The sequence below is a fragment of the Pavona decussata genome, unplaced genomic scaffold (assembly GCF_977016875.1).
Source record: "Pavona decussata unplaced genomic scaffold, jaPavDecu1.1 SCAFFOLD_324, whole genome shotgun sequence".
NCBI lineage: Eukaryota > Metazoa > Cnidaria > Anthozoa > Scleractinia > Agariciidae > Pavona > Pavona decussata.
In genome coordinates this window covers 380,070-405,000 of record NW_028145713.1, presented here as the reverse complement: position 1 = coordinate 405,000, position 24,931 = coordinate 380,070, and the positions used below count along the sequence as shown (strand labels likewise).

At 40.9% G+C, this 24,931-nt stretch overlaps 1 protein-coding gene across 4 annotated transcripts in view; it reads right to left on the bottom strand.

Annotated features, from left to right (window-relative positions):
- The window catches only part of LOC146453666 (uncharacterized), a 53,411-nt gene that overhangs the window by 85 nt on the left and 28,395 nt on the right, over positions 1-24,931 (bottom strand). For 3 of the 4 annotated variants that reach the window (XM_085096267.1, XM_085096265.1, XM_085096268.1), the window contains 4 exons: positions 14,500-14,567; positions 14,120-14,213; positions 1,289-4,446; positions 1-1,054 (listed from right to left, as the gene is read on the bottom strand). The exon at positions 1-1,054 is cut by the window's left edge and continues 85 nt beyond it. In XM_085096267.1, coding sequence (XP_084952393.1) covers positions 1,049-1,054; positions 1,289-4,446; positions 14,120-14,213; positions 14,500-14,567 — 3,326 coding nt within the window. In that variant the 3' untranslated portion in view covers positions 1-1,048. The remainder of the gene's footprint in view (positions 1,055-1,288; positions 4,447-14,119; positions 14,214-14,499; positions 14,568-24,931) is intronic. The other variant, XM_085096269.1, reaches the window with a different exon arrangement.

Below are 24,931 nucleotides of genomic sequence, written 5' to 3'. Positions count from 1 at the left end.
CTTTACTGGTTCCCGCCGGACAATCTATATCCTACTAGTATGCTGTGAAAGCAGTAGACTAAAAAGATGTTTCATTGTAAGAGGTGAAAGATAAACCCGTGAGTGGACACAGGCGTGGTGTACATGTAAATATTCATTACACGAGAATAGCAGTCAAAAAGTCCAGAAAAAAACAACAACAACAAAACAAAACTCATTTTCAGAGATAAAGAAGAGCGACTGAAACTAGACCGAGTTTCAACGTTCTTATATGACACCCAAAAAAGGTTCTTAGGCCTAAAACTTTCTCGAACATCAAAACGAATTATTATTCTAACGCCTCAAAATTAAAATTGAAAATCTGTAAGAGCAGTTTTAAAATATTTTGATTTATGCAAACTACCAGCTTTTCGACTTATTTTAGCAGTTTTAAAACACAAATAGCAAATAATCAGCCCATACAAAAAATGATGCGTTGTTTACTGGAAAACGCTCTCACTGATTTTACTAATTTCGGCCACATGTTGTTTAGGTTGAGTAGGTTAAATCCTGAAAGTTTCGTTGTAAAGAGTCTCAATAGATTTTGAGATAATCGACATTACGTAAAAAGAAGTGCTTTATTTCACCATTGCTACAATAACAGCTGTTTCTTGGAAACCAACAAAACATAAAATTTCATCATAGGTTAAAAAGATGGTGTAGTATGATGAAAATCAAAGCCAGCCTCTCATGCAAAATATTGATTTGAAAAGACCCACCCCAATGGCAAAACTACTGTTGCCAGCCTCCTTAATGAATAAGGCTTGAAATCTTGTAATCTTTGTTATTATATTCTCGGTATGTCTAGTCCTGGTCTCTTCGCGGCATGATCAGAATATGCGGTCAGGCGATTTATTTAACTGTCAATTTAGGTGTCGCAATAACTAGTCAAGTAACTGGTATATAAGTGTATTTCACAGTGAAGATTAGGTACGTTTAAAATGTATCATGCACCAAAACCGATTCTAATAATATGCTATTAACGGCAAATAATGAGAAGTGAGTCTCCTGGCGTAGATTTTGGTACGTGTCAGTTCTGCAAACAAGAACCAAAGCAGCAATTGGCAATGTGTTTCGTCTGTGCTAAATGTTTTTTCTCAGTTTTCTATGGGAGCACTTTTTCTTTGTAAAACACCGAGCCACTATACAACTTTGGTTCTAGCCACTTCTTTCGGAGGGGATAAATTACCAGCCAAATATTAAACAAAGATACTGTCTGTCACAAAACAATAACAACACCAACAACAACATTTGAAAAAATAAAACTTACATTTTCAAGCATCATTTCAGGACTCTGCTTCTTTGCGTCCAAACTCAAGTGTATGTCGTCACCAATCAGTACAAAAGGAGCCCAGAACTTTACAGCACAGAACTGCTCTGACTCTCTCAGATACTTCATAGCCTCGTGAAGAGCTACACTGGCAGTTTTACCATCTCCAAGATGTTGGTAGAAACTCTTCATGAACTCTAAAGTTGCCTGGTCTGAAATTGCCCAAAGTGAAGCCAGAACAGAACGAGCCCCAGCAGCCAAGAAAGCCCGAGCAATTCCGACGACACCCTCAGACTTAATCTCTCCTCTGCCACTGTGACAACAACTAAGCACAACCAGTTTTGCTCGCAGCTTAACAGCTTGAACATCCGACATCTTCAACATGTAGTCGTCTTCTTTTGGACCCTTGTTCTTCGCTTTGGACCTTGAATTTCCATCGTAATGTTTTTCCCATCCAGGATTTGGCGCCAAAGCAATTTCTCCCGTTTCCTTTCTTCCATGAGCTGCAATATGAACCAAAGCGGCCGAAGTAATTCGTTTTAACACCTCCTCTTTGGTTGCCTCTGTTCCTGTAAGTGGCGGAAGTTTTAGGATTTCACCTATCATCTCTACTTCTTCTTTGGCAAAGGGAAGTTCGTTAAACTTTGGTTTTTTGACATCCCCCAGATATGGATCTCCGACAAGCAGTGCCTCCCGCTCACTTTTGCAGTCCTTAAGGCAATCAGTGATTAGCCTTAAACTGGTCAACGAGGGTACAATGCGGATGCGGATGGAAGTGCTGAGTGCCGAGAATGGAGCTAGGCAAAGGGGACCATCGGGCACAATAATCAATTCATTACCTTGACACAAGTCTGAAATGGGGCCAAGAATTGCATCATGTAATGGTTGTAACGCGTCGATGGTGCACTGTGGTGGCACTCCTTGCTTATCCTCATCCTCCTCATCTTTGTCATCAACATCATGATTATTTAGCTCATCTAACGAACGATTCTCACATCTAACGCGGACTCTAACTCCAATTTCCTCCAAGGTAGTATTCAACAAGACAGTTACTGCATCTTCGTACACTCTTCCCTGTTGCAATTCCTTTTCTCGAAACTCAACCTTGCTTCTCTTACCGAAAACCCAGAAAGTGATTTTGTTGCGCCTGTGCCCTAAGACAACCGTTTTCGTAGATAACTTGTTCGAAATGTAAGAAATTGTATCTTTAGGTTCAATTGAAGCTGGTAGGGTCTGTGCCAAACCATACTGTCTTTTTAAAGAGTCAGCTAAAGTTTGTGCTCGACCTTGCTCAGCAGCACACAAGGACTCATCAATTCTTCCAAGCTTCAATAGGCTTTGCCAAAGACCACTGTAAGCACCACAATAAAGGTCTCTAAAACTTATTTTTAACGCATCGTCTGAAGTTATAAAAGTCCTGACAGTATCAAGTGCACACACACTAGCTTGATAACACTCGAAAGCTTTTTGAAAACTTCCCAGGGCATCGTAAGTGTTGCCAAGGTTGCTATAGGCCCAACCTTCTCCGCATCTATCGCCTACTTCTTTTGCTATTTTCAGATGCTTTTCATGGTACTCTGTGGCCTTTTGGAGGTTGCCCAGGCTCTGATAAGCGTTTCCAAGGTTGCCATAGGCCCCACCTTCTCCGGATCTATCGCCTACTTCTTTTGCTATTTTCAGATGCTTTTCATGGTACTCTATGGCCTTTTGGAAGTTGCCCAGGCTGTCATAAGCGATTCCAAGGTTGCCATAGGCCCCACCTTCTCCGGATCTATCGCCTACTTCTTTTGCTATTTTCAGATGCTTTTCATGGTACTCTATGGCCTTTTGGAAGTTGCCCAGGCTCTGATAAGCGCTTCCAAGGTTGCCATAGGCCCCACCTTCTCCGGATCTATCGCCTACTTCTTTTTCTATTTTCAGATGCTTTTCATGGTACTCTATGGCCTTTTGGAAGTTGCCCAGGCTCTGATAAGTGATTCCAAGGTTGCCATAGGCCCCACCTTCTCCGGATCTATCGCCTACTTCTTTTGCTATTTTCAGACACTTTTCATGGTACTCTATGGCCTTTTGGAAGTTGCCCAGGCTGTCATAAGCGTTTCCAAGGTTGCTATAGGTCCTACCTTCTCCGGATCTAGCGCCTACTTCTTTTGCTATTTTCAGACACTTTTCATGGTACTCTATGGCCTTTTGGAAGTTGCCCAGGCTGTGATAAGCCTTTCCAAGGTTGGCATAGGCCCTACCTTCTCCGGATCTATCGCCTACTTCTTTTGCTATTTTCAGAAACTTGTCATGGTACTCTATGGCCTTTTGGAAGTTGCCCAGGCTGTCATAAGCGTTTCCAAGGTTGCCATAGGTCCTACCTTCTCCGGATCTAGCGCCTACTTCTTTTGCTATTTTCAGACACTTTTCATAGTACTCTATGGCCTTTTGGAAGTTGCTCAGGCTGTGATAAGCCTTTCCAAGGTTGGCATAGGCCTCACCTTCTCCGGATCTATCGCCTACTTCTTTTGCTATTTTCAGACGCTTTTCATGGTACTCTATGGCCTTTTGGAAGTTGCCCAGGCTCTGATAAGCGTCTCCAAGGTTGCCATAGGTTCCACCTTCGCCAGATCTATCGCCTACTTCTTTTGCTATTTTCAGATGCTTTTCATAGTACTCTATGGCCTTTTGAAAGTTGCCCAGGCTCTGATAAGCGTTTCCAAGGTTGCCATAGGCCCTACCTTCTCCGGATCTATCGCCTTCTTCTTTTGCTATTTTCAGACACTTTTCATGGTACTCTATGGCCTTTTGGAAGTTGCCCAGCCTCCGATAAGTGATTCCAAGGTTGCCATAGGCCCCACCTTCTCCGGATCTATCGCCTACTTCTTTTGCTATTTTCAGACACTTTTCATGGTACTCTATGGCCTTTTGGAAGTTGCCCAGCCTCCGATAAGCGTTTCCAAGGTTGCCATAGGCCCCACCTTCTCCGGATCTATCGCTTAATTCTTTTGCTATTTTCAGATCGTCTTTATGGTACTCTATAGCCTTTTGGGAGTTGCCCAGGTTGTGATAAGCCTTTCCAAGGTTGCCATAGGCTTTATCTTCTTTGGATCTTTTGCTTACCCCTTTTGCTTTCGAGCTAGATCTCGTCATGGTGTTTTGTAAGAATGTAGCGAAGTCTGTAGAAATGTAAATAGAAGAGTATACTTATATGCGAACACTTTTTAAAGCCGTTTTACAGTCTATATACACTTAATTTACAGGAAATGAAAACTGGAAAGGTGAAGGTTTGGTCTCTACTGTAAATGAAAGTTAGGAGAGTTCAGATTACTAACGCGTCTAGAAATGTCTAAGTAAGCATTTGTCTGTCAGTTACTCTCCAGAAATATCAATTAGGGAAGAGTGCAATGGCCTATCGAATACTTTTAAAGGCTACAGGGTGTAGTGGTCGTATAAGTCGGGAGGTCAACCTCGCTCATATTTTGAGAAGTCTTACAGCCTGTGGCAGTTTAACCCAATCATGTCGTCCTTTCGTGAAAATTTGACAGGCTCGTGTATCAAATTTGAAGTTGTGACGCATTTGAAGATAACGTGTTTTTTTAAAGTGATTTTGTTTTAATTAAGTGAAAACTTAATTAGGTAAATAAGGTAAAACTTAATTGGAAAACTAAGGTTCCCCTTATGTTTTAAACAGATTTACAAGAATAGCCTATAATTGGAAGCTTTTTGTTTTTGTTGCAAACATGAAATTGCTCTTAGAACACCGGGAAGAAAATATAGATGGATTTCCGCAAGGAAAAACTAACTATAATTAGTTCTTAGCAACTTCTCTAAAATACACAAGAAGACCTTGAAAAGAGAAATGGCCAATTTTTTCAAGTTGCAATTCATTCCCATCCTAGCAACCCGCAGCCACCGATTATTAATACTAGGTCTGTGCACTAATAAGTCATTGTTAACAAAACTGAACCATTGTTTTAACGTTCCCAGTAATAAAATAAATTTTTGGCCACTCAAAGATGCACCAAAGATGATGACACCGGCCCATTAACACTTCAACAAAAGGAAATGTAAGAAAACAACTAGCAAATAATTGGCATAAAAATTGTCGAGAAGGCCAACAAAACTCATTGTCAGAAATCTAGTCTGAGGCCCAGGTTAAACATCGAACTTTTCATGAGATGAACTAAACTGAGCGGATTAAGTTCATGATAAGTTCGACATCCGCCTGAGGTAGTTTCGTCTAAAATGAGTTTGGATCGACCAACACGCTCTGTCCGTCTGCTTCAGATGGATAGAACGTGTGAGGATCGTCTCGGAGACGAACGTTGATCTTCTCATCAGACGAACTAAATAAATAAATTTAAAATATTGTATTATAATATATATTCAGCCTCGTTCGCGAAAAGATTTATTAATGATCATGTCGGTTTCAACGACTATATGATCAAAGGCGACTAGCTCTGGCGACGACAAAAATGGCGTCTTGGAGAAAGAAAATGAACTTTTCTCCATTCCAGTGTCAAATGATAACAAAGACACCTGTTGTTCGTGTTTTAATTCGACAAAATACGTCTGTACAACTTTCGAAGACAAATTTTCAACATAAGCAGTCGTCGATTCTGTAAAAAGACGAGAACGTTCTTCGCGAACGAAGCATTTTCAAGGTCAACAATAACTGAAACCTGTCTCGTGCCATCTTGTTTTATCATGAACTGGTTCAACTTCTCTCCACACATTACATTCCTGAACCACCGTACGTCTCCAGTAGATGTTGATCCATGATCGAGATACATCCCCTCTGGTCCTCCTTTCATTGCCAACGGAACATGGAACTGGTATAGAACACAATGTATGCTTCGCCTTCGACTTTCCATTGCATGTTTTCTGTATTTGCTGTCCCCACATAATCAATGTGAACACTTAAAATGGGTGTGATCCTTACCCCCGATTAACAGAGGGAATATCAGGTGCTGTTTATGTTTTTTTTTCGCTATGGCTTTTAAACGTTGTCAAGCATAACATTATGACATGGCTCGCTTTGCTAACTTTCGCACGTGGAACCCAACGTGGTCTTCTCACGCTTGTCATTATCAAACCAACTTATGTGTGGTATTAGGCACTCGCGTCTCGGTGTACAGGTGTTTGTCTGAGAAGTATGTGGGATGAATCCCGGTGTTAAAGAGGGCGACCAGCCTTTACGACTCAGTCCCTCCTGCATGTTTCACTCTTATTAATTTTTTTCGAACGAGTTTGTCCTTCAGAGCATGTTCCCCTTGTATTAAACCAGTCAGCTGAAGCACATTTCATTTTGTAACTTCTTATTTGCCACACAATGTGCAGGCTAGTGGCAGCATTGCGTTGTTTATCCCTTCATATGTTATCCACTGGAGATGCCTCTGGAAAATTTCAAAAACGTCTTAATTTGTGCTTTAGACTGCATTCCGGGCTGAGTTTCTTTGTGTTTTTCTAAGTAGAGGTTGCTGTCTAACAACACTCCAGTTGTTCAGGAGCACTTGTTTTAGGTTAGACACCACAGGATAATATTTTGTTACAAAAAGCAAGAGTTTTGTTCGTTCTCTTTGTTTTTGTTAGAGTGCTAGATTACTGTCTTGAGCCATTGAGTCACAAAGTTTCATTTGATAAAATTGCTGCAGTGGTCTCTTCAGAAAGCTCCTCTCTTATGTCTGTTGGGGTCTGGGGTCGGTTTATGTGCATGTGCCGGTTCTTCAACTCTTTATTTGTAAATAGCCGCTGACGTTCTAGTTAGAGCAACGTATACACCATTGCAAAAATGTTAATAGCCTTGGTCGGTTTAAACGTACGCTTCAAGACCTACCGCGCCAGCAGAGGTTTCTTTCTGGGACGTCTTTTAGCATGCGTCTCTAGTTTTTCGGGTGGTCGGCTAGACGCGAACGACTTCCTACATGCTAAAAGACTTACCAGAAAAAAAACCTCTGCCAGCAGGGTATTCAAGACCACCATAAAGCCTTGCAGTTACAACTAAATCAACCTTACATGTAGTTCCTGGGCAGCTTTAACTTTCATTGTACTTGTTAGAGACATTTGGATAACTTGTTCTGGTGGCCAGGATTTAGAAACTACTCTACTCTCATTATCTTCTCCCCTGCTCACTTGAGAGCAGCTGGGTTATCTTAGTTGGGGACATGCCTCCATGTAAGATCAGACTCAGCACCAATCCTTTGCAGCCAACTGTCAACAAACAGTTTGTACTGTCCTTCACCACTGATACAAACTAAAACCATGGTGCTGTATAGCCTATAATTATGCATCCAAACGGACTGGCTGAGATTGATCCTATGCGATCAGCAAGGCTACGTGTAACAGCGTTCTGTCTGGTATGGGTAAACTCTGACTATATTTTTCCCTTTTGAGTCTCATGATGCCTGACAGCTGCGCGTCCCAAACCAACTTTTACCGCACACACTTTCCAACCAGGTTTACAAACGGGTAGAAGATACCTAAAACCTTGTGAGGGACACAACCCTCTTAGTTAGTGTGCCCCTCACTCAAAACAGGAGATAACAATCTCATAAAGTTCCTTGCTCCCTCCAAGTACAACGAGACTTGATCCAACTATGTGGCTTGCCCATAGTTACTGCCTTACATAAGCACTCTCCTTATCCACTGGTAGTAGAGGAATGCCTTCAACCACAGGCACGTATGAATGCTACCTATAGTGTAAAGGTTGCGCCCATAAAAATCTCGACAGCCTGTAGTTTCCGGTCTCTTTCGTTTTTCAATGTCATTCAACGACTTATCTGGTGATCCATGTAGAGGCGTTTACATATTTCAGCCACTTAATAAGGTTCGCGTTCTTCCTCCGTGTACAAGCGGTAACCGTCTACACCACCCATACGAAAGGGAGATGGTGCAAGGTCGAAGGAGGCTCTTTTAAATTGCAATGCTAATCTCTGAATGTTCTCCTGGCATCTAATTAAGCCGTAAGGCACCACGCGCTTGTCAGAGAGATCTTCCACAACTAGTATGGGATGTGACGGGAATGTTAAAAGCAGGTTCCACAAACGTTTGTGCAACAAAGGCCTTAAGAATAAACTCCCTGTGCTAGGTGATCAGCTGCCTCCACAACACCTTCAGCTTTTTGCCCTTGGGTGATTTCACTGTAGGCCTGCTCCACTCGTGCCTGTTTCATCTTCCTTGCCCGATTTCAGTCTACAGAGGTCTGTAAGATCTCCTTGCTAATTAGAAGGGAGTGGAGAGTGGTTGTCCTGCTACAGCTTCTCATTGGTTGCCAATTAGTAGTCTAGTGTCAGTTTTTTCCGAAAGTACATCCCAGCGACCAGAATAACTTGGAAGCCAAAATTAACTCACAGTCCTTGTGATGGGCTTCCGTGCTCTTCAAATGAGAGTAGATTTTCGTCAAATTTCGTACTGGGGGTTTTCCAGGTTAAGGAGTTGTCCTCTTTTTAAGCATGTCAACTCGTTTAGCCTTATTATCCGTTTGTCATTTTCGTAACATCCCTAACAACTTAGCAGAAGTATAACAACTGGATAAAATAACACACAACAGTCAATTCCATCACTCTTAACAACATAAGAGAATAAAAGACCTTATCACCATCAAGACGGCACATAACACTTTCACCCTTATGCTTGTTGTTGTGTTTTTTTCCTGAACAGGGTTGAAATCACTTTTAAGTTGGACATTGAACTGCTCCGTGTTGAGGTCCAGCACAGTTAAAAGGCAGGTAGTCGGAATTTATATGCACAGTATTGTTATCGTACACGCGATCAGGTGGCTTGCCTTCTTGCTGTCTCGTGTTATAAGCATGCGCAAGAGCTGGCGACTGATCACATTTTGGCGGTTCTCCTAAACTCGACTCCACAGGGTTTCGTTGTATGCGACTTTAGCGGTTTAAACTATATAGTAACTGCAAGGCTTTACAAAGATTTAGTTGCAGACTTGTATCCAGTCTCTATTTACGTGTTTTGTGGGGTGAGAAGATTGGATACGAGGATGGATTGAGGCGCGCGGGGTGTCATGGGAGGAGGCGAAGGAAAAATAGCGACTGACAGATTTCGATCCAATATGGCGTTCGTCCGAGGGGTGATTTCTTTTTTGTTGGCTTGTAATGTCGTGCTGCCGTAATGGCTTCTTCGCGGGAAGACTAAACATGACTGTGATACTAACCTTCGATCCACAATTCTTTGAAAAAACTGTCCAAGTTACCCACATCGTCTTCCTGCGAATGTTCCTGCAAAGAAACCATTACGGTAGCGCAACATTACAAGCCAACAAAAAAGAAATCACTCATCGGACGAATGCTTTAGCTCGTTAAATACCAAACTAGAACCCGCAGTGAATTTTGACTGCAAGAAATGTCTAAAATTACTCCGTTTTCTTGGAAAAGAGCACTGCACGGTTCCACGCACGATTGCACGGATCTGTGAAACGAAATCTGCCAGTCGCTATTTTTCCTTCGCCTCTTCCCATGACAACCCGCGCTCATCAATCTATCCTCGTATCCAATCTTCTCACGCCACAAAACACGTAAATAGCGACTGGGTACAAGTGTGATTTAGTTGGCCAATTTCACATGAATTAGATACACTGTGACAGAAAGAAATCATTTAACAATTATCCGCGAAAGGTTCAGTAATATTGGTGAATATATTCACCAATATTTACTGAGCACGAGATGAATTATTGTTTTAGTATAATCACTCAAGTGATCATCAGAGAAAAACAAGAACCGACCGAAAATTGTCATTTTTTTTGTTTCTTTGTTTCAAATTGTCACGCGTCAATGAACAGAGACGCGCAGTCTGCCGATCACATGCTCAATCGAAATCACATGGTCAATCGATAAACTGCTAATGACTCAAGCAGTATGTCAGTATTCTTGACTTCTTTGCCGTTTCAATGATAAAAAGCACTCATTTGACTTCTTCATTGAATGAAAGTTGGGTTTCTTCGATCCGTTTACCAAAATATATAAAGATAAACCAGGTTGCTTGGTGTAAAACTCGAGGATGAAGCGTGTTAGCAATTTGTCACACAATTTCTTGTTGATGACTTCACCGGTTAACGAACTTTTATAAATATCCCTCGAAGATGAGATGCTTCAGGTGCGATTTATTTCCTTTCTTGGCTTCACTAAACAAGTCCAAAGTTGCCCCAGATCAAAATATTTTGTTGCTTGGCGATGAGTTCGGATGGGTGTCGAGAGCTGCTCAAACCGTCAACAAACTATTTGCGCGGGAGATGGGGTAAGAGCAAAAAAACAAAAACAAAAACAAAAACAAAAACACACACAAAAAAAAGATTCGAGAGGGGAGGGGAGGAGCGAAAAAGAAACGCTTGCCCGCAAACCCCACGATTCTGCAGAATCCCCTCTTCACGCGTTAACGCTTGAGCACACATCAGTGGCGTGATTGTCAAAGAGATGGCCAATAAGAAGAAAGGATATGTCAGCGAAAGTAAAATAATAGTGCCATGCAAAATTTTAAAAACAAACACGGCGCTCCACGTAAATTTGTTTTCAAATGCAGCGAGATTGCGCAATAAAGATGGCCACGAAGCTGGCCAAGCCAAGCGATATTTGCAGGGTCTGTATCGCCGAATTCCACATAAAATACGGCATACCCGAAAGTAAGCCAGACAATCGACCATCAACGGAAAATTTGTTCAGGCCATCTCAAAGGAAGGAATGTTTTGGAGTTATTCTTGTGGATGTATGCAGGAGCGTTGGGATTACCGTGGATGAAAGTAAAACGTACTCCGACAGAATCTGTACTCCGTGTGCCCGCAAAATTCGTATCAATCCATCCAGAGCGCATTTGAACTTAGCGAGTCTTCCGGATCAAAAGAAAATAGAAGTCCATCGAGCCCCAGCAGATTTTCTCCAGATGTTTGAAGATGTGTGAGGCCCTGTCCGTTTCCAAGTGTTCCCTTACACGTGTGTTGAAATGTCTGGTGGTCTCACCGACATAGCAAGCTGCACAGCCTGCGCACGAAAATTTGTAAACCGCAGTGTCACTCAGTATGTAACAGGCAATTATGTAAGATCAACTGGTGAACAAGCGCCTAATACCTTTTATTTCAAATTACCCTACATAGGTTATTTTTCTAGCATCGCTCAAAAGCGCATTCGTCGACTTTCACATTTCTATTGTAATAATGCAAACATAGTGTTAGCGTTTTCCTCTTTCAAAGTAGGTAGCCTCTTTAGTGTGAAAGACCCTTTCACCAATGGACTCCGATCATGCGTGGTTTCAAATTTTCGTGCGCAGGCTGTGCAGCTTGCTATGTCGGTGAGACCACCAGACATTTCAACACACGTGTAAGGGAACACTTGGAAACGGACAGGGCCTCACACATCTTCAAACATCTGGAGACTTCGCCAGCATGTCGCTCTGCATGCTCCCGCAACAATTTTGCCATTATCGATCAGGCATCCACACGGTTTGCCCTTAAAATCAAAGAGGCGTTGAGCATAGTTTGGGAAAAACCTACACACAACACACAAGTCAAACACGTTAATTTAAAACTTTCTGTTTAATTTTGTATTAATATTGTTATGGTCTTAATATTTCTATTATTATTAGAATTTTTTTAGCATTTATATTCCACTGTAATTTGTTACAAGTTCATTTCACACTGAAGATGGCAGAGGCAACTGCCGAAACATGTCTGTTATAAAACTCAGGAGTGTCGTGTTTTTCATAAAATTAATTTCCTCACTGCTTTTATCTAGACCAATAAAAAAAAATACAAAAGACGTGCTTGTTAGAGCAAAACTAAAAGCACGCGAGTGGGAGTCCAGCAGGCCTATCTTCATTCCTTTTTACACTGAGCATTCTTCGAGAGAACCAGTAGCTGGAAAATTAGACTTTTCCCATAACCGGTTGGGAGAACTGCCAATAAATCTCCTCCAAACCATAGCGGCCGTATCGAGATCTTCTTCTCTTCTCTTAATGATCTGTTAAATCCACGCTCAGTAGGAATATCGAGTGCTTTTTGAAGGCAATGATCGAAATCACAATTACTCTTTGTCCTATTGAAAACTACTTCAGAATCCATTTCCTCTTTACAAATGACGGGAGATTGACAGACCTCACTATGCACCAATGAGGTTTCCGCGTTCGTGGGCGAGCGCCGTTCTGCAGAATCGTGAGGTTTGCGGGCAAGCGTTTAATTCGCCCCTCCTCCCCTCCCTTCTCACATCTTTGTTTTGGTCTCGCCCCATTTTCCACGCAACCAAACTTCGGAGAAAGCTGAAAACCCCAGGGAAACGCTTGCTACGCAGGCTATAACCACTCGACCACGCTGCCTTCCGCAAAAGGCTGCAAAATTTAATTATGGTCGAAATAGGACTAATTCTTTGTACGTTTTATTTGTACGTTGACCTCAAAAAATCTTTAAGAATAACAACACTGCTGAGAATTGTACTGCTTTTGTCGATGATGGATTTGTTACTCAAGGTAATTTGGCTGATATAAGAATAAACTGAACGCACTTCTCTGGTGCCTTTTTGCCTTTATGTGTTATTCTTTTACACGTACTTCCTTGTAAGAGATAAATACCGAGAACGGAGGTATTGATCCATATACATCCCGAGGGCCGTAGGCCCGAGGGATGTATATGGATTAATACCGACGTTCGAGGTATTTATCTGATTTATTTCATGAAATTATTCATGAAGGCGATCCTTTGTTCAAGGGGACAAACGCCGGCTAATTAGTACCGTCACACTTAGGTGAGAAACGGAGAACAATAGAAGCAACCTGATGTGTGCGTTTCTCGCAGTACTGCTAATGTAAATGAGGGATTTATCTGTATAAATCCCTCGTTTCAGTTAGTTTAATATTCATGAAGTATGTAAGTTAAATAAAGGATGTTGAATAACAAAACAAAATGTGTGATTCATGAAATAATACGTAATAAAGACCCCGGTACTTTGAACGGGTATCAAATCAAATCTATATATGTAGACATTGTTTAAGGCATAAGGCTAGCAGCAAACAAATATTGTTATCAGAGTAGCTTTACATTCCTGTCAGCATATTTTATTCAATATACCGCTCGCTCACTGACATGATACATGGAGAAAAGGAAGTCAGTAAAATGCACTGACAATTGTTCCTCCCAGCGTCTCTCTCCATTCTTATTTCTTATAGATAACGCTTGGGACGAAAAAGTACGTTTTTAAACAATATAATACTAAAGCTTCTGTCATTAGCCACAACAATTGCCCAAAAGCTTATTTAAAGTAATAAATTAGGTGACAGAAATACTTATATAAAGGAATGTCTAGAGGAAAAATATCCATGTAAAAGATTTCAGTTTATGGTTTTGGCCTTTTAGGCTGCCGATTTGTAAATTTTGAGTTTTGTTGATTTGCGTTTGGCAAAAATGTTTCCATTTCATGCCTCCTAGTATTCATTCTTCGGCCGCGTGATAAACATTTTAATCCATCAACGTCAAATCAGTCAAAAATACGACTGAACTCAACCAATTTAGATTTACCCAGAGGTTTGCTTTCATATTCTAATAAATAGATGCAAATTCAAGCCATTGAACATCATTTTATGAAAAAAAAGTTACCAACAAATAAATTTTAGCACCAAACTTCTAGTGCGAAAAATTTCAAATTATAAAGTGGCTTTCTTATGAAATTAGTTTTGATTTGGGAAGTTTCTCCGTTTGAAAGAAGAAGAAAGCTTAGCGAAACTGTACTGCGTGGAATCTGAATTCTCTTTCTGGTTTGATACGCGCGTCTTTAAAAAAATTCACAAACTTCTTGACATCTTAATGTGTCTCCTCAATGCCCTGTGTTTCCAAAACTGCTTAAAAGACATTATATTTACCTGAATCTTCCCCTTCGTTTGTATCTCGCAGCTTGTTGTAGTCATTGACGGATTTCCTCCTTAGTTCCACCAATTTCTGGTTATTGCTGTCAATCTTACATTAGTCAAGATTTATAACACACATGTTGGAAAAGTAACAAAAAGCTTCTTCAAACATGTTTGCTGGTTTCTTTTATTTGCCTTTCACTATCTTTATCTTATTCGTGGGTAGTTTAAGGTCAATAACGAAATTGGACTGAATTATCACGAAGAGTAAAGAATTTATATTTTCTAAAGAGACGTGAGCAAGAAGGTACGCACGCAAAAGCAGGAACGAAAGACTATTGTAAAGTTTTAACATGAAAAGTCTTTTCAGTGGGAGCATTTTTAGTGAAGGATACTGCTAATCCCTTTTCACACCACGTGATAGCTTCTTCAAACTGTTTCAGCTGAAAACATGCACTTGCTCCTAATAAAAAGAAAAAAGGAAAAAAAATAAGTTGGGCTTATTTAAGAAGGCAATCTCTCATTGAGGAACTACATAAGTGAAAATCTTTCTTTGCCGTTAAGTTCCCAAACAATCGCTCCTCCCTACTTTAGCACGAACAGTGTTTAACTACCGGTACTTTCAGAGGCTCAGGGTTTTTGATGGTATTTCGACAAAACCATTTGAAAATTGACAGGAGGTACCCTTCCTCACAAGGGAAATGCTCTAATGTATCTATGTTTTTCTATCCTTCCTATTAAAATGCAATTTGAATGATCCAGACGTTTATTTGTCCCCGATCCGCAGATTTCATTTCTTATTGTCAGTTATAACATAGAGGACAGAAATACTGAATGCTGATTGGTCGAAACAGAGGGCATTTCTTCGAAATTTTCCTTTCACTGAGGGCAAATTAATCACTCCTGATTAGCTCCTGATACATTTTGTTGGTTTTTTCATTTTGTGTCGCGACAACGATGACTTCTTTCAGGTTCTTTGGAGTTTGACTTTTTAAGCCGGATTGTTTGTACCAAAATATTTCAGTGGAAATCAACTGCTACAGCTACAAAGGAAATTCCTAAAGGTAAACTGTCGTTTCGTACAAGAAACAGGAAGAGATTATTTGTGTCAAAAGCTAAGAACTTGATGGGATTTGTGTGGTTGACCAACTGAACACATTCGTGGTCGCTACCAAACGCTTTCACCGCGCTTCGGCTTCTTACAACGAACAATAACAACAGTTCTCTTTTGATAGGAGGAAGGAGCAGGTCAAATTCAGTGGAAGACCTGCGTTCGTGTTATTGTCTAGGGTTAGAAAGCTTCACAGTACAGGTGAGTTAAATAGAGGATATTACATAGCCGCGCGGAGATACGAAATTTCTCTTCGAGTGCCGTTGAAAATAAACTAATAGCACATTAAATACGGTTAAAAATTTGGCTTACAGTAACAAGTAAATCTGAACTTACTGTTCTATTAAGCTTACTCCCGGCTTTCATCGCTGCTTTCAACTACCCTCACACAACTCGACGTCGTATGCAGTTTTCCTCTTTGTATTCGGATTTTCTTATTCTTCTACGAATTCAATCAGTTTCTTATTTGTGATCTCGACAAGGCTGCTTGTGCTTGTCTCCATTTTAGAGTAAACTTAACTTCGACTTGCAAAAAGACCAATTCGAAAACTCCCAAAACACCAAACGATAGCCAAACGGTTGAAATCCTTCGAAAAACCACAAGTGCTTGACAGCGCGCGAAAATACTGCGAGCTGATTGGTGAAAAATGATATCACACATGTGTGGATAAAAATGATATCGCCACTGGCGGGATAGCGTTTTTATCGATTTGCTACCACTCGGTATACCACTAAATTTTATATAATAAAATCATTCAGTTGATGCCTAACATTTGGTTTAATTTTTGTCAGTTTGCTCATGAATTAAACTTGTTACTTCTCTTAATTACAAGTATATAACATTTGCATTTTCAAAAATTTCCCAACCTGCCTTCGTCGCTCCGCGACTTGGGCAATTTGAGAAAACTATGAAAATACAAAGTTTAAATTAATCCTTAATTCTACTTGGCCTCAAGCGATTACATATACTAAGCGACCAACATGTGCTAATTTTGAGACCTTATCATGCAACACCAATACATCCCATGTCAAAGTTTACACTGCAACCAGGTGAACAATCAGGGAGCGGAGTTGATGTGCCAAGCTTCCAAACAAAGCCGTTGATGGTACCGCCGGTTAGTGGTTATAATTTTGGAATTATCCCACACAATTGCTCCGACAAAGCGAAGTTATCCTTTTTGCAAAGAAAAACTGCTTTTTGATGCTGTTTTAAACGTGTACCAAACTGACGCTTGGTCTGTCCAATGTACTCATGATCACAGTCATTGCATGGAATAGAATAAACAGCGTCACTTCGTTGTTTTTTCAACACCGGATCCTTAGGTTTGGCAAAAATATGACTCAACGTCTGAAAAGGTTCTTGTGCAACCAATGTATCCTTTTTCAACTAGTTATAAAATTGATGTGAATCTCCATCATCAAAACACGATGAATTTTTATCACCGTAGTTGATACCCGGAAACATTAACACGCTCATTTTGAAAGCAGAGCTCCGCGTGTTGAAGGCTCGCGCACGGATCCGCACAAACAGTTAGCAATGTGTTGTCCTGGATGGAGAATAATCATCTCACCTCCCAGTCCTGTCCGGTGTACCGCAAGGCTCTGGATGTGGCTCAGAGATAGTTTTTTTTTAACATTATTAAATATTGTTAACTTAGACGTTTGATATTTAATGAAATCCGGTGGAAATCATTATCAATACATTTGAGAAGGACATTTGAAATTGAAAGAGTCCACAGGATTGTAGAAAAAGGAAGATTATAGAAAACCTCGACCTGCTGTTGCGAAATTCCTTCGATAACAAGATCAAAGGCTCCTGTGAGCCAACTCGTGAATGCAGAAGTGAGGGTCCAACATCGGTTTGGCGGGAAGCGGGATGAGGCTAAAAATCGAGGCGGGATGTGGGATCAGAGAAATTTTAAAGGCGGGATGCGGGATGAAAACAGAACGGCGAGACCAGGGATATGCTTCGTTTCGTAGGCGGGATACGGGATAGGACGGGTATATATATATATATATGCGAGATCATAAGTTAGACCAAGTTAGCTCAAGTTACGAGTCACACGACCTCAGAGAGACATTGAAAAGTATTTATTTGCTTCATAAATGGCCTGGAAGAAACCGCTCGTCAAAAGGCGTAAAATAGGCCGATTCCGGTCACATGATTTTGACGATTTCCTAATCTTACATAGTCTAGTTGTTTGCTCGGGCTAACATGTGACACGAGTTAATAACAGCCGGCCTCGACCAGGCAAAGGTCTCAAAGGTCGTCAAAGCACGATGGCGACACCGTTTACATCGACAACATCGCCAACCTCTGAGTCCCCTGAGACCTCTGACATTATAAACTGCCTTGCAATCTATTATGAAAAGGGCAGAAGTGGAGCCAAGCGTGTTAAAATGGGGTTGAGAGACCTGCGTGACTCCCACTGTATATCCGTTGTGTTAATAAAAGCCTTTTCAGTTTTGCCTTAACAAGCATGTCTTTGAGCGATTTTCCTTTTGTATAAGAGATTCTTCCCTTTAGATCAAAATGTGATGCAACCGCTCTGCTTAATGGTGTTTGTCTTGATCGTGAGGGGGAATTCTCAAATATACTGAATGGAGGGTTTCTTACTGATCACTCTGAGCCGTAAGGATTAGGTTTTGATATGCCATTGTGTATGCTAGCTCTGTTTCATTTGTTAAGGCTTATCGGCTTGGATTGACTTCAAGATTTCAGGTAGCGCTAAATAAATGTTATCTGTGAAGATACAGGATCCGTGGATTTCTTAAACCTTGAATTAATGTTTATGCTATTGTACCGATTGCAGATTGTTTGTCACGGATATGAGTGTCTAACAGATTCTCGTCTTTACAAAGCTGATCATTGTTGTCTCTCGCTTTCGAGAGCTATAGCTTCGTTGTAGCGCTGTCTTTTAGCTCTCTGAGTTGCTTCTTATCTGAAAAACAGCTATTGTGTTCTTAGAGCTGACATGTACCTCCATTATTTTGTGGCTTAGCTCGCATCCGCAGCAGATATTTAAAGCTAAGACAGACAACTGTCTTGTGAGTCTGTAGGATGCTAGTGAAATTTCTTCTGGCGAGTGTCTAATGTTGTTTCTCATGCAAGACTGCAGTTTTGATTCTCTTGGAATCCCATCAGTTGCTGTGTATCTCGTCGACACGGGCAACGTTCAAATGTTTTAGCCGTATTTAGATCGCTTAGCGGATCAAAAATGCGCCCCTCTTTTGCTATTGGTCCAGAGTTTCGGACCAATGGGGTTAGAGCACTGCAAAGTTCGATCCGCCGACATCGGTTGTGTTTCTTTTGAACGCATTTTCGTCAGTACAAGTACTACATCAACACGCCCCAACAATTGATTACCAAAGGAAAACATTTTTAAAATACAAACATGGGCGACTTAAGAGACAAACAACAAAGCTAGGATTCTCCAAGTGAATTGACGTAAGTGTGTATCTTTTCAACATTAAAATAAAATATTAGTAACCCAGGCAAAATGTCTAGAAAAAGAGTGACCACTTAGTTCAATCCTCAGTAAGCGGAATTTTTTCGCGTTTGCGTCTCAGTATAAACACACCGAGGAACAACCCGTTTTGTGATCGAAATATGCAGTAAGTGTTTGCCTTTGTCTATAATGAGAGAACATTATCAATACTGTAAAAGCTATAAATTGTCTATCAGCGGTGAGCTAGAGCAACGTGGGTTTGGAAAGGCGGGATCGGGATGAAAATTTTCATGGTGCCGGGATGGCGGGATGGAATGAATAATTGCGGCGGGATGCGGGATTGAAAAAGCATATGTTGGACCCTCAGAAGTGAATAGTGGTAGCCATACTAAAAGCAGTACTCGCATCAAAGTACGCTACAAGGATTTGTGGACGCCATTGGTGGCTTCGCAGCAGACTATTTCAGGCTGCGTGCGTGAATATCCTGCGTTTCCTGTGCCAGAAGCTTTTCAGATTTCTCGGATATAAAAATATGTGTACGGTCAATCACCAAATTTGCCTCGATTTCGCAGCCCTCGAATCGAGGCCTTAAAATACACAAAAGAACACTGATAATATATATCGGAGGAATCCTGTATCATGTAATGAAATCAAGTGAGGATAAATTCCGATTAATTGCGGTGATACGTTTTTCAGGATATTTGAAGCAATTCCTGTAATTCTACGGAAAATATATTTGATGTTTTATGCAGATCTACTTTGTTGTATTTATTAAATTGATACAATGTTGCAGTTATTAAGACCTTTTGTGGAAAATGTTGAAAAGTCGCGTTGTCTACTTGAGACCTTTAATCGGGAATGGCTTTGTATAGCAACGCTAAAAGAACTCCAAAGTAAATTTACCAGTTTCCAGTACAAACCCAGAGCACCCCTTTTGTAGAGCCGCATCACTACCTAAATTCTTTCAAATTCTCGCATACGGTAACCATAAACATCAGTATATCCCGCTAATTTAGTCGCAATAAACACAGTATTTACAAGCTCCGAAGTTAGGCCGGCCTATGTGTACATGTATATGTGACCCTTCTCGCCAATTTACGGTGGGGAGGCTTTTAACGGTGGAGTATCTAATACAATGATTTCACGCCTTGAAAAATTAATTTTCAAGCCGTGAGATAGGTTCATGTCGTGAAATATCAGTGTAAGCTTACAAAAAATCCTGGTTGTAAAACTTAATATCATCATCGTCAGCAAGAATATAAAACTTGTGTGCCAAACGTATCACGTAAACCATCTATCGAACTTGACACTTCGACCGTGAGAGAGTTCCAGAGGATTGTACAAACAGTCCTGCGGTTGCAAGCGAAAAACTCCGCGCATTAATTACAACTTACATACAGTTTGCAATGTTTCTATCATTTCCAATGGCGTCTTCGAAAAAATAAAGCAGTCAACCGTCTCCTGGAAAATAAATCCACTTGTGCAAATAACCCTGAAGTGTGATTCGCCATTAATTTAATTCTGCTTCCCAGTTACTTTTGTGTGCAGTCAAAAACAAACAAAAAGGCTTTCATTGATGTTTGGTCACGAAATTTCACTCCTTGCACATCAATTTTTCTGTACTCAAAATGAATATTACTGTGTTTGGAAGAAGTAATTAATGAAAATTTATAAGCGCTTGCGGGATTTTTACTTCATAAACATTTCACGCGAGGTGAAGGCGATTTGAGAATGGTAAATTTTACTTCAATCCTAGCAGTTTTGGAGTGAAATTTAACTTATAATCCCGCTGCTCTCCAAAAACTGAAGAGTCTTCACATTTTGCTTAGTTTATAATTGATTACATTCCTATCACTTGGCATGACGGGAGAAATATTTATCCTGTCAATTTCGCGGCGTGAAAATTTTCACTATTAGCCAAGTTCATATTAGCAAACTACACCAAGCTGCTCAACTGTTCACCATCTCAAGTACATGCAATCAACGAGATAGCACTAACCACTCTTTTTCTACATGCACTTTACTCGCAGCACTTCATTTTGCAATGGAAGCTACTAGTGTACACGTTTTTCTGCTTTAACCGCGCAAAACAATTAAATTGTACATGTACATGCACTATGATTCCTTTTTGATACGCAAACCAACGCAAAGGTGGACGTGTACGCTCTTTTGGTGGTTTTACGTGGTTACCAACCGACAAAAAAAAAAGCGTCCAGTTTTTCTTCCAAGAACCTCCGTAATTTTTTCCTCGCGTCTTGTTCTTGCCAAATGAAACATGATACATGTGATCAATTTTGGTTCCCTAGCACTATTAACATCTTACTGTTTTCAGTATGGTAAAATTCCTTTCTACGTTCAAATGACGGTTTCCGTCAACGTTTTATAGCATCGAAAGAAGCTTTCAATCTTGTCGAAGTTGCTATTTTGGCTTTATCTAAGTGAACGTAAATATAGAAATACGTCAAGCATTGATTGTCGCTGCATGTGCATTGGTAAACTTTCGGTGTTTACATTTGTTTTGGTGAATAGATCTTATCGCTCACACTGGACCCCGAATGGAATTTATTTTGAAGCTTAAGTTTTAGTTTCCTACTTTACCCTTAGCCTTTTACCCACGGGATTGTCTTGAATCTTTAAAGTTAATTAAACGTTTTCTCTTTTATACTGCGGCCAGAGAAATGAAATGGTGTGTTTCCGCTGTATGTAAATTTAGTGTTTACGGTCAGATCTTATCGATTACGTTTGACACCGAAGGGGGATTTATTGCACTGTGGAATTTCGTATTCTTTCAGTCACGTCGCTTCCTCGAATTTTTACGGTAAGCTCCTTAAAAAGATTTTCACGTTTGCGTTTGATGTTTGCTGAAACGAGCAGCCCCGCCTATCGAAGTGCAGGCTCTCTCGTAGATGCTCTTTTGGCTCGTCACGCAATCTTTCCTCCCCAACGAGAAGAGTCAAAAGAGCGTCTGCGAGGGAGGTAAATCGAAGTCGAACTTTTGAAAAATATCCGACCTGAAAGGAAAGTGGCCCCTTAGTTTCGGTCAATGGAAGGAGTTAGCAGACAACACACATACTAGCTGTTTTCTTTTAAGAATACGTTATTCGTTGAGTTGATGTTACGTCCCTGTATTTTGTCCCGTAATGGCGGCTTAACTCATGAATAATTTATGATTTTGATTAAATACCGATTAAATTAATATAAACTTCACATCTGATCTAGCGACATTCAGCCCACATCCCTATAACTCGTTCATTGCGCTTGCGCGCATTCACGAGTTAATAAAAGGAGTTTATTAGGAGGTCTGCAAATGTTCTCAAGAGAACAAAATCGGGTTTGCAGAGAACGTCCCCAAAGAAATCGCAGAAGCAAGGAAATATCTTTATCCGGTCATGAAAAAAGCTAAGGCAGAAGGTCACAATACTTCTCTAATTAAGGGCAAATTTTAATTTCTGAGAATATGTGATCACTATATTGACTTGGGGGTTCTAGTTATCCCTACAACCCTTGATACTACAAAGTATTCACTGTCCGTGTCGAGCGATCCGGACAATGGCCTAAGTGAACTTTCTTTAGAACCAGTCCAAAAACCTAAGCAGATCGAGTCCATAGGTCAATGGTTACGTGCTTTAACACGTTTGTCGCAGTTTATAAAGTTTCCTTTGCGGTGTCGGCTCCTGCATTGATGAAATATTGCGAGATAGTCAGAGACCTAGCTAATAAACAAGGACACTGGCGCTGGTATGATGAGCAGTTTCGACTCCTCCGCCAATCCGAGCCCAAATTATTATTTCGTCGGGATCAGGTTTATTGGGAACTTTGATTCCAGTCTCTGCCTATCTTGCAGTCGCTGGCGCGCACAACATTTAAAAGGGCTCCACCTGGTTGTCGTCGCCCTTTCCAAAGGGCGTTTGTTGCAAATTTAACAGCCTGCAAATTTGCGGTGGGTGCAAATTTAAACATAGCTGCCACAAGTGTTTCGGTGCCCACTCAGGATCAGAATGCCGGGCAGCAACCTCTCGCCCCAAACAACAGCGCCCTGTCATCGGATACGGAGATACACCAGTTGCCAATACATCAGCTCCCTCACAACCCGCGGCCAGTTACTCCATTAACCGCCTTAAATATCATTTAGCGGGTTAGCCTAAGCCACGGTACTTGTTAGGCGGTTTTACGTACGGTTTTTCGATTCAATGTTTTTTTCCCAACTTCTCCCAACCTCAAATCAGCCAATGATAATCCAGCCGCTGTCAACCCCAAATTCCACATCAAATTTAGTTGGCCTATGGAGCGTATGTATGTGACGTCATCGCCGCCATGTTGGTGTACCGTCAACAAAAGAGTTGGTTTGTTATGGTAAACCAACATGGTCACCACGCCATTGTCATTGGAATCCCTTGGGATTGGTTGCATACGCTCTATTTGCGGCGCCGGCTTTTCCTTATTTTATTGTTCCGCTGTAAGGCATTGTTCCCAAAAAGAATCCATCTAAATTCCATTTGATCCATCACCTTTCTTTTCCTCATGAGGCATATGTCAATGACGGAATTAATTCCCCGGGATTTATTTAGTGTCCGCTAATACGGACGACGCAATTAAGCTAATCAAGCATTTGGCCCCGGCTGTTATATTTCAAAAACTGATATCGCATCGGCTTTTAGGATCATTCCTATTCACCCTAGCGACTTTCGTTTGCTTGGAATGAGATAGTAAGGAATGTATTACTATCTTTGTTTGCCAATTTGTTGTTTTACGCCCTTCTCCATTTTTTAATTATTTAGTACCGCACTCGAATGGATTGCACGGAAATCCTTAGGTTTTCAGGATATAGAGTGTGTGCACGGCGGCCATGTTGGAGGACTAAAACAATAGAAGATATTTGCATAAAAATATAATTTATTTCCCAAAGGAAAATCATTGTATTGTTTCGGTCCTCCTACATGGCCGTCGTGCACACACTCTATTGTCCACATTCTCGACGATTTGTTCATCGCTGCCGCTACTGAATCGAAATGCCGTGCTCAGTTGCACAATTTTTTTGTCGTTATGTGATGATTTAGGTGTTCCTATCGCCGAAGGCAAAACTGTGAGCCCGTCTACAACTCTGCAGTTTGCAGGAATTATTTTAGACTCGATCGCATGCAAGCTACAATTAGCCTGCCAGAAGACAAACTGACAAAATGCTGCGATCAATTAACACTTTGGTATCTCCGGAAACGAGTCACCCTGTGGGAATTACAGTCCTTAATTGTTCTTTTAAACTTCATGTGCTCGGTCATTGTCCCTGGAAGTGCCTTTTTGTGCAGGTTGATAGATTTAACGAGAGGTATCCGGAACCCGCACCATTTCATCCGCATAACTCGGGAATGTAAATATGATATCAATGTGAGGTTATCCTTTCTACAGTAAAACGATGGCAAATCATTTTTACTTTCCGATTGCTGGTTGATCTCGAAACAGTTACGCCTGTATACTGATGCGGCTGGGTCTTTAGGTTATGGCGCGGTCTTGAGTTTGTATTGATTTTACAGATTATGGCCAGAGAACTGGAAATCGTACAACATTGCTATCTTAGAATTGTGCGCAATTGTTATCGCGATCGATATTTGGGGTCACTTGTGTCATAATGTGTTAAATTCTTTCGCGTGCATGCTTCAATGTAATTTATGCAGTTTCAATGTAGTTTATTATTCTGGAAAGGTGTTATAGCGTCAGTTGTAAGATGTAGGATCGTAGTCAACATCTCAAGTATTAAAAGGCTTTTGATTCCAGTACGATACGATCACCTATGAGACTGTCGCGCAAACAATCGCAAAAATTGCAGGTCTTTGCCAAAGTCTTCAGCTCAGGGACGAAATTGTCAACCGTTTCCGTTGGAAGTTGTCCTTCTTGTTGAAACAGTACCTCTCATAAATTTCGTTTACTTCGCCGATGCAATGCCTTTCCATCTTGTCTATTACTACACGCCAGTCGTTCGCATTCTCCTCATCGGAATAACTGAAAGTTTTGATCACCTTGAGACCATCGTCGCCGATTGCGTGCTTGAACATCGCGAGCTGATACTCTGGACTTTCCCTTTCTAACCGAGAAATGACGAAATAATTGTTGTACTTCTCTTTCCACAACTTCCAATTCTCAGCGACTTCTGCTGTAGTCCTCAGATCTAAATGCTGGGGCGGCAAGATTTGGTGAAACATTGTCGATTGCGACGTTTGAGGCTGAGCCGTTGCACCGAGGCTTGAACCGGAATTTCCTTCATCTCCTGGCATC